At 41.2% G+C, this 10,871-nt stretch overlaps 1 protein-coding gene across 1 annotated transcript; it reads left to right on the forward strand.

The window, feature by feature from the left end:
- The first annotated feature begins 1 nt into the window (after window position 1).
- Window positions 2–10,621, forward strand: LOC142184354 (ficolin-2-like). Its single transcript, XM_075259162.1, has 9 exons — window positions 2–83; window positions 1,117–1,209; window positions 1,571–1,615; window positions 4,936–4,971; window positions 5,083–5,121; window positions 5,680–5,807; window positions 6,184–6,313; window positions 7,083–7,217; window positions 10,371–10,621. Exons 1-9 carry the CDS (start codon window positions 2–4, stop codon window positions 10,619–10,621), a joined length of 939 nt encoding a protein of 312 aa, XP_075115263.1.
- The last annotated feature ends 250 nt before the right edge of the window (window positions 10,622–10,871 follow it).

Below are 10,871 nucleotides of genomic sequence, written 5' to 3' on the forward strand. Positions count from 1 at the left end.
CATGATCCTCTCACCACCAAACATACTGGGCCTCCTGCTCGCTCCCATCTTCATCTGCAGCCAGGCACAAGACACCTGCACAGGTAAGTGACACTCACATGTGGTGACAGACGCCTTGAAGAACTGAGTCTACATATGACGGATTTGATATCTTGTCACCCATGTGGGACGGCTTCAAGAATTCTTTTTACACCTCATTGACACCATTTTGGGGTATATCACTTTTTATTCAAAATTTTGTGTATGAGCTTAGTTTTTATTTCTCATTTTTATTGGTATCAGAGGGTCATTTGGGGTCCAGGGGACAGCACAAACTGCTACCACTGCAGCCCCATAGCTACACCCCTGCTAGGAGCAATGTACTGTAGTCTCCTCTCAACCAGCTCTATGATTGAGTAGCTGTAAAACCTGCAGTCCCCAAATGTAGCAAAGAAAATGCAGACATAACCTAAACCAAGGAAGACGGAAGAACGGAAAACATAAAACTCCTGCGGTGTAACTGACATGGTAACTTCTTCTCGGGGTCAGTAGGATTGCAATACTAAATATACTGTATATGGTTGCACACACCAAAAAATACAATTGTTTTGTGGCTTGTCCTCAGAGTCACAACATGTTTGGGGGGCTTGTTTTTTGCAGGAGGACTCATAATTTTTATTGGTATGGAAAGTTTTTGTTTTACCTTTTGAAAAGTCGGATTAAAAAAACATGATTTTTTTTTTCTCATACATGGAGTTAAATAATGTAATAATGTTATAGTTTGTGTAATTATGTACACAGTAATCCTAGTCTGCAAAGTTTGATTTATTTAGCATGGCCTCCATTACTGTGGTTTGTTTTACTATATTTAGTCAAGTAGAATATGCAATACTGTGATCACTTATATGACATCCCGCATCACTTCTATAGCAACCATCATATGGGGAGAGAGGGTGGCCAATAAGCAACCCATATGACCATATGTCTCCTCCTTCTGGAAGACACATGTCCAGGAAATGCAGAATCTCTTCTGTTGAATATTGTATCACACTTTAACATTATATATATATATATATATATATATATATATATATATATAAAATCTCATATGGGATATCATGTTTTTGGAATTTACAGGGGGCACAGAGCGGGTGACTGTACTTCCAGGGTGTCCTGGGGCTCCGGGTGCCCAAGGAGCAAAAGGAGAACCTGGATTATCAGGACAAAGAGGTGAGTGACTAATACTAGATTGGCAAAATAGCCATAATTCTCATGGAGGGTCAGAAACATTAGTAAATCTCACAGAGTTTAAGCCTATTGTACATTTTGTAACTTAAGCAGAAGAAAGTTGGCAGTGCAGAGGTAGATTGGGAAATATACAGGGAATGTTCCCCAAGTAGCAGCTACCAAAGTAATGTTTCTGCTGGTCATAGTATTTACTAAGGCTTATTCGGGTGTATTTATCTAAGGAGACTTCTCCAAGCAATATTCACTGAAATGTCTACAGATAGTATCTGCTGAGACTTATCTCTAGTAAATTTCACTGAATATTTTATCCAATGGTTATACTATGTTTGCTTTTATTATTCAGGTCCTCAAGGAAGTCCAGGGAAGGCTGGCCCACCAGGGGTGAAAGGTTAGTGACAGTGTCAGATGGTTGTCTTTAGAGTGCAAAGAAAAATACTCCAAAGCCACCTCACAGAAGATCCTCCCTGTACCAGCTTCTATAATATCCCTCACTACCAGAGACATTGGCTTGGTATCATATCTAGGTTTTCATTAACTGATATTTCACGTTCCATTTTTATGGTTTCCTCTGATCTGTTCTCACATTACCTTACACCTCCATTTGTCATAATATATACATCTACATATTGTAGCTATATGAAGGTATCATTTAAAATCTCTTTCATATAGTAGGAAATCCTGGTGCTCAAGGGCCTTAAGGACCTAAAGGTAAAGTGATAGACTCTTTATCAAGTATTAGTTACTGTGGTTACACTGTTGATGCACATGGCTTACACCAGTGGCTTACACAAGTGGCTTGCACACGTTTTGAAAGCACCAAGGACACTGCCATGCTGTTTAATTTTCGGAAATATAGGCTGAAATTGGTCCTCAGGAGATGTAGTCTTAAAATGATCTGGAAATGGGCAACATTTTGTGACCGGCCATATTTGAGCACTTTCTGGACCAAAAACCCCTTCCCCTCCACCAAACCCCTTTGTGTGTGATCTTCACATAAATACAGACCAAGTTATCTTTGAATGGGTGGGGTCGGCCGCAGCTTTATTACATATATATGGCATATGTATATACTGTATATATATATATATATATATATATATATATATATAACATATGCAGTAACCCTGTTATCCTCCTCCTCAGCTCCTCCTAGTTACTGTGATTACACTGTTGATGCACATGGCTTACACCAATGGCTTGCACACGTTTTGAAAGCACCAAAGACAGTGCCATGCTGTTTAATTTTCGGAAATATAGGCTGAAATTGGTCCTCAGGAGATGTAGTCTTAAAATGATCTGGAAATGGACAACATTTTGTATCCTGGCTTTTAAGAAAGCAAAGAATCTTGAGTTATGCATTCCGAATCTGTTAATGATATCTCTCTTGTCACATGAAAGTTTCTCAGTTACCACCATCAACACTTGGTCAGTTGGAAAGCCTCTGTTCAATCTGGTTTTCAAGCATTTCCTTAGGTGTTCCACCCATCTGCAACACATCCTAAAAATGGCAAGGAAACTTTGCATGCACTTCAGCCACTTGTACACCACCAAGCACACCCTCCCTGAGCTGCAGGGCAGAACGGCCTCCCACAACATAGGCTGATATGCAATGTTTCCACCCGTTGGAATTCAACCCTCCATAGGTTGCACTGTACAAACAGAGATATGCCATAAACGATTTGTTGATGATCCAAATGGAAATAGGTACTCCCCTGTGTAACTTCAATGTTAGGCAGTGGCAGCTTATGTGTAACACTTGCCATTTGCTCATTCGCTTTGAGGAGGCCATTTTATTAGTTAGTCGCCAGTACTATGGGAAGAACAATGTCATTCCACTGATTCATATCCTGGAAAAGATGCTTGTAAATCTAGCTGGTCAGGGAACTGGAGACATGGCGCCTACATCTCACGGCCACATGAGCTCTGTGGTGGCTGAACTGGAGGTGGAGGATGACATTGGAGCACAAGCAATGTATAGCCAAATGGATGGAGAGAAAGAGCAGGAGCAAATGAACAGCAAGAGGGAGATGAGGAGGACGAGGCAGATGACACAGACACAGTATGCAGAGGAGGTGGATACAGGCAGTTCTTCTGAGTCACTTGCGCAAATTGCCCAATGCATGCTCATTTGCTTATGTAGTGACAGCCGAATTGTCACCACTCGGCAGAGGGATGACTACTTGCTCTCCGCCATGTTAGATCCTCGCTATCGGTCAAAATGAGGGCCTTTTTTTACACCTGCTGAAAGGGAGGACAAACTGGACTGATATAGATACATCTTATGTAGCAACTTGGCCACTGCCTAACTGCGCCATTGTCCATCCTCTCGCATGTCCAAACAGGGGGTCCCTGAGCATTCACCTTGCACTGCTATGGCAACTGTGGGGGGGGAGGGGATGGCAGGTGCAGTATAAGCTCCATCAGCAGCAGCCTGAGGCTAGAGTCCCTGATGAGCAGTTCACCCACATATTGAAGAAACTGCTCATCAGCAGCTAGACACAGAACAGAATCTGACCTAGCAGTTGGTTGGTACTTAGAGTGCACCCTGCCACCTGTCATGGAAGATCTGCTGGATTACTGAGCAACCAAACTGGATTTGTGGCTGCAACTGGCTGAGTTTGACCTGCAAAAGCTGTTCTGCCCAGTCAGTAGTGTGGCATCAGAGTGGGTGTTTAGTGCGGAGGGGGCCATAGTTACCCCAAAGAGAACTCGCCTGTCCACCCAAAATGTGGAAAGACTGACCTTTGTCAAGATGAATCACTCTGTCACTGTATGACCTTCTAAGACTGATGCTACCTTCACATTATGTCACCTTGTCACTCTGTGTCCTCCTCATACTGCTGCTACCTCATCACTATATCACTAAGACACCCTCTCCACTCTGTCATGGGGGCTCTACTTGTGTAAGCGTTTATTAGAACAGGTTCTGTAGACATCTCTGTGGAAACAGCAGACTAGAGTGTCAAAGAAGTGCGCTCTGTCACGCTAAGGCTGAGTTCACACTTGAGTTAGTTGGTAAGTTTTGGGCCCATAATTGGCCAAATAATTGAAGTGTACAGTGATTCTAAGAGCGAAGCCTATCATGTGCGTACTGACTCACTGTATTGTTTCACTACCACAGCAGACTCCCTATGCGTGTTACTGCAAGGTACAGTGTCCTACACCACTATACAGGCTCTCTGCAGCCAGGAAATAGCTGTTTTTAGGACTATTCACTTCAAATTAATTTGTAAAGAATGAAAGATCTTTTTGCAAAATCCAGCAACAAGTGGAGGTCCAATCCAGGCATCTGGTGGACATCATGCACCCCGTTGGTACCTCTGAGGCCTATTATTTGGCCCTACTCAAATGTCCCTTTTTCAATCTCTCATAATAAAATATGGCTACTAATATTTTTGTACAATATATTTATTTTCAGGTCCTGTAGGAAGTAATGGACAGTCTGGGCTACCAGGGATAAAAGGTTAGTATCAGAAGGAATAGATAAGTGCATGTCATTCTCCTAGAAGGACCTCACCATACCAACTACTATAATGGTTTTCATAACAAGAGACATTGACTTCAGTTATACGCTCTTATTCACTCATCTCCATCTCCATCTCAGCTCCTCTGGTGCTATTAACCTCACCATACTTATACTTTTTACATCATGTACAGACCTATATATAGATCTAGTCCAAATCAGTTATCATTTCTGTTCCATTGCAGGAGATCCAGGTATTCCAGGGTCTAAGGGATCAAAAGGTAAAGTGATAGATTCTGATATGTGATATATTTCATTAATGTCTGTGTGTGATGTAACCAATGACAGACTATGAGGAACTTCTACAATATCTTTTGTTGTCTTGTACACAGGAGATAAGGGAGATCCAGGTTCTCCAGAAGTGGCGTACGGTGAGTGAGGTTCCTTCAGACATCACTACTTACACCTAGAAGTAAAGGACTTGTTAGTCTCACATGTTCCCCATTTAAGATTAAAATTTTGAACTGATTTTTGATGAAAAATAAATTTGGTACTTTTGTTATATTTTCTTATTCTTGTATTTGTGGATTTTCCTGCATTTATGGAGAAGACTTGTTATTGCAGTAAGTATTTAGTAGATGAGTTTCTTCAGACATGACTAGTGACTTAGTGCTTCTCCTTGGTATGATCTCCAGGGAGGAAAAAAGCAGAGAAGAAGTTGTAACGGTGAGAGTGTGCTACGGGTTGAGAAAATTGAGGACATTGGCGGTTCTAGATAAACTGCTGTCTGTAAATTAGTGAAGAACCAAATAGTAGGCAATGTAGAGATGAACAGATGGACAAGGTGGTGGAGAAGACTGGTGTAGGGAAGTTATCCTTGGTTCTACTGGCAAACCAAATCCCAAACTCCCTAAAGTTTATTGGAAAACCAGGTTGGAGATAATATTATGCTTTCAAAGCTTCTTTTTCCTTATTCTTGTGTCTTACAGCTGCTCGGGACTGTAAAACACTGCTGAAGAAAGGTTTTACCCTCACTGACTGGTACATTATATATCCTGATGGAAATCAACCACTGAGAGTCCTGTGTGATATGGACACTGATGGGGGAGGTTGGATTGTACGTATTTTCTTGTCTTTTTGGATATCATACACGTTAACCCCTGAGTACTTCTACTTAAAGGAATTATTAGAGAAACAGATAGTGGAAAATAAAAACTCTAAGTGAAACTTAAATGGAGTTGTCCTATAGGTATAAACCTTCAGTGGTCGACCATCAAAGTTAATTCCCCAAATTAATGACAATTGCACCACCATCCTCTGGTGAGAGAGTCAATTCTTTAGATGATTTCTGCAATTACAAGATGGCGGCCCAAATCCAAGATAGGCCTTCCACATATGATTATTCAGGTATCCATAAACCAAGCAAACGTTGCTACAATTTTTCATTAATGTAAAATACAGTAGTCCAGGTTTCAGCATTGGTTTCTTGGCAGGTATTCCAAAGACGTTACGATGGTTCAGTCAATTTCCTACGTGATTGGGCGACTTACAAAAGAGGATTTGGCAACCGCCTATCTGAGTTCTGGCTGGGGAATGACAATATTCACAGAATTACTTTATCAGGTAAACAACATACAAATACATGTTTTACCAGCTCTCCCCGGCTCCTACCTGGCTCTGTCAGCAATTTTGTAGCAGTTTTGTAAGGAAAAAATTTTAAAACTGAAAATATTTCTCTGTATTATAATTCATCTATTATATCCAAAAATAAAAAGAAACATCAAAGTACATGTAACTGGTATGGCCATAACAAGTCAGATGATAAAATACTAAAAAGTATTTCACTTACATAAATGCTTAAAAGGATAAAAATATCAGATTTGCAATCAAATCATTACATGTAACAAAAATGGCAACTATGAAATCACAAAGCTCTACTGAAAACATGGAAGATTATGGCTCAAGAATATGGAGCCACAAAATATTTAAAAAAAAAACAACTTTCCTTGTGTACAGGTAGTAAAGCAAAAATACTATGAGACTTTAGTTGTGGTTTAATTATTATGACATATAGAATTAAGTTATCATGTCAGTTATATGAGCCAAGCCCATAAATGCAAAAAATAGAAATTTCTGGAATTATAATTACAACACATTATATATATTTTCTTAAAATGGTGGCATTAAAAATAAAACAGCCCACAAATAATAAGCCCTCATTGGTGGAAAATCAAATGTTGTGGTTCTTAGAAGAAGATAAAAAGACATAAACATTTACTATGCCCTGAAGACCAAAACAGGCCACGTGGTGAGACGTGATCTATAAAGTGTACGGTAAGTTCTCATACACATAGGGACATATTGTAAATTAATTCTTCACCATCCATCACAGGTACATGGGAGCTTCGTGTTGACCTTCAGGACTTCAATTTTGCAAACTATTTTGCTAAATACAACTCTTTTAAAATCATGGGAGAGAATGAGAAATACAAGTTGGTACTCGGAGGATTTACTGGTGGTAATATGGGTAAGGATCAATGGAATTAACATCTGTGTGGTGGACAAGTGATGGGCGTCACTATATTTGTATCCTAGACTAGCTATGGCCATAACTATAAGGGCCCCTTCACACGGAGTAAACGCGCCGCGCATTGTGGCGCGTTTAAGGCGCGTGTACGCCGCGTTTTTTTACGGTGCGCGATTACGCCGCGTTAACGCCGAGTTTACGCGGCGTAATCGCGCACCGTAAAAAAACGTGCCGTACACGCGCCGTAAACGCGCCACAATGCGCGGCGCGTTTACTCCGTGTGAAGGGGCCCTAATACTCTTGTATCCTAGACTAGTCAGGGACATCACTATACTATCCTTGTATCCTAGACTAGTCATGGACGTCACTATAATATACTTGTATCCTAGACTAGTCCTGGACATCACTATAATATACTTGTATCCTAGACTAGTAATGGACCTCATTATACTATCCTTGTATCCTAGACTAGTCCTGGATGTAACTCTAATATACCGTATATAGTCGAGTATAAGCCGAGTTTATCAGCACAGTTTTTGTGCTGAAAAAGTCCGCCTCGGCTTATACTCGGGTCATAGTTACAGACCCGGCATCCGGACCAGCATACAGACACCGGGACGGCAGCATAGCCACTCTCATAGCAGTAGCGTAGCAATGCTGCTCATTTCAAACTGCAGAAATATTTACGGTACTTCTGCTAGCAGGCCCGAACTACAGACCCCGCCCTGGATGTTGCGTACGGGTCCGGGCAGGTGCCGCCATGTTGCTGGAGGGAGGAGGGAGCGGGCGCGACCGCTCTCTCAAGGGCAATGCATTGCATTAGTGATCAGACCCCCTGGGGTTCAAGACCCCTATGGGGTCTACAGTCATGGCCAAAAGTTTTGAGAATGATACAAATATTAATTTTTACAAAGTCTACTGCTTCAGTTTTCCTAATGGCAATTTGCATATATTCCAGAATGTTATAAAGAGTGATCAGCTTAACAGCAATTACTTGCAAAGTCAATATTTGCCTAGAAAATGAACTTTATCCCCCAAAACACATTTCAACATCATTGCAGCCCTGCCTTAAAAGGACCAGCTAACATCATTTCCGTGATTGCTCCATTAACACAGGTGTGGGTGTTGATGAGGACAGGGCTGGAGATCAATCTGTCATGATTAAGTAAGAATGACACCACTGGACACTTTAAAAGGAGGCTGGTGCTTGCCATCATTGTTTCTCTTCTGTTAACCATGGTTATCTCTAAAGAAACACGTGCAGTCATCATTGCACTGCACAAAATGGCCTAAGAGGGAAGAGTATCGCAGCTAGAAAGATTGCACCTCAGTCAACAATCTATCGCATCATCAAAAACTTCAAGGAGAGAGGTTCCATTGTTGGCAAAAAGGCTCCAGGGCACCCAAGAAAGACCAGCAAGCTCCAGGACCGTCTCTTAAAAGTGTTTCAGCTGCGGGATCGGGCTACCAGCAGTGCAGAGCTTGCTCAGGAATGGCAGCAGGCAGGTGTGAGTGCATCTGCACGCACTGTGAGGCGGAGACTCTTAGAGCAAGGCCTGGTCTCAAGGAGGGCAGCAAAGAAGCCACTTCTCTCCAGAAAAAAACATCAGGGAGACTGATATTCTACAAAAGGTACAGGGAGTGGACTGCTGAGGACTGGGGTAAAGTCAATTTCTCTGATGAATCCCCTTTTTGATTGTTTGGGACATGTGGAAAACAGCTTATTCGGAGAAGACGAGGTGAGCGCTACCACCAGTCTTGTCTCATGCCAACTGTAAAGCATCCTGAAACCATTCATGTGTGGGGTTGCTTCTCAGCCAAGGGAATCGGCTCTCTCACAGTCTTGCCTAAAAACACAGCCATGAATAAAGAATGGTACCAGAATGTCCTCCAAGATCAACTTCTCCCAACCGTCCAAGAGCAGTTTGGCGATCAACAATGCCTTTTCCAGCATGATGGAGCACCTTGCCATAAAGCAAAGGTGATAACTAAATGGCTCAGGGAACAAAACATAGAGATTTTGGGTCCATGGCCTGGAAACTCCCCAGATCTTAATCCCATTGAGAACTTGTGGTCAATCATCAAGAGACGGGTGGACAAACAAAAACCTACAAATTCTGACAAAATGCAAGCATTGATTGTGCAAGAATGGACTGCTATCAGTCAGGATTTGGTCCAGAAGTTGATTGAGAGCATGCCAGGGAGAATGGCAGAGGCCCTGAAGAAGAAGGGTCAACACTGCAAATATTGACTTGCTGCATTAACTCATTCTAACTGTCAATATAAGCTTTTGTTACTCATACTATGATTGCAATTATATTTCTGTATGTGATAAAAACATCTGACAAATACACATAAAAACCAGAGGGCAGCAGATCATGTGAAAATATAAGATTTGTGTCATTCTCAAAACTTTTGGCCATGACTGTAATAAATGCAAAAAAATAAAATTAAAAAAAGTAAAAAAATAAAATTAAAATAAAGTATTAGTAAAGTATTAGTAAATAAAAACTATATCAAAAATTCAAATCCTCTCCCTTTCCCTAGAACACATATAAAACTAATACTGTTAATACTGTGAAACACATACACATTAGTTATCCCTGTGTCCAAAAACGCCCGCTCTACATACCTATAAATATATTTTTCCTGTATGGTAAATGCTGTAGTGGGGAAAAAAAACTTGTCTAACTGCCCCTTCCCCAAGACTGAGTTTTTTTCCCACCCACTTGGAATTCAGTCTGACTACATCCAGGCTAAGTATAGGCTATCTGCACTGCTCATATTCTGTCGGGAAGGGGTTAATAGGAGCACTGCAGATAACCTATATTCAGCCAGGCTGAATTTCAATTGGAGAAAAAAAAACAGTCCTCAAGCTCAGGGAAGGGGCAGACAGACAACCAAAACACCCCCTCCCCTTCCTCAGTGTCTACTGCACCCAAAAACTCAGGCCATTTTAATTTTTTAAATTTTCCAGTAGCTGCTGCATTTCCCCCCCAGGCTTATACTCGAGTCAATAAGTTTTCCCAGTTTTTTCTGGTAAAATTAGTGGCCTCGGCTTATATTTGGGTCGGCTTATGCTTAAGTATATACGGCACTGGTATCCTAGACTAGTCCTGGACGTCACTATAATATACTTGTATCCTGGTGCAGGAGATTCACTGTTACACCATAATGGGATGAAGTTCTCCACCCGGGACCAAGACAATGATCCTGATAATAGAAATTGTGCGGATTTGTACAAAGGAGCCTGGTGGTACAAGATGTGCCATATATCCAACCTGAATGGACTGTACCTTCCCGGGAAACACGATACCTTTGCCAATGGAATAAACTGGTATGAAGGAAAGGGTTTTAACTACTCCTACAAGAGATCTGAGATGAAGATCAGACGTGTGGAGTAAAGGAAAGACTCAGAACTCAAGTCATCCTTTTGTGAAGTTATTAAAATGTCTGTTTGTTTCTCAGCCATTTGTTGTTAAAAAAAATCTTGGCAACCAGTATGGCCGTCATTGTAGCCACTGCATAGGTCTAGAAACCTGAATGTCATAATCTGCCTAGTTACACATCACTATGGGGAAGGATATTACATTAAGTTGCAATTTCTGAGTTTGGGAAGGAAATATTAAATATTGTTATTTACAGTGAATTGTA

Source organism: Leptodactylus fuscus, chromosome 11, assembly GCF_031893055.1.
Source record: "Leptodactylus fuscus isolate aLepFus1 chromosome 11, aLepFus1.hap2, whole genome shotgun sequence".
Lineage (NCBI taxonomy): Eukaryota > Metazoa > Chordata > Amphibia > Anura > Leptodactylidae > Leptodactylus > Leptodactylus fuscus.

Coding starts and splice junctions, on each gene's coding strand:
- LOC142184354 (XM_075259162.1), top strand. CDS start 2: ATGATCCTCTCACCACCAAACATACTGGGCCTCCTGCTCGCTCCCATC. Junction 1,210..1,570: donor TGGATTATCAGGACAAAGAG/GTGAGTGACTAA, acceptor TTTATTATTCAG/GTCCTCAAGGAAGTCCAGGG. Junction 5,808..6,183: donor CTGATGGGGGAGGTTGGATT/GTACGTATTTTC, acceptor GTTTCTTGGCAG/GTATTCCAAAGACGTTACGA.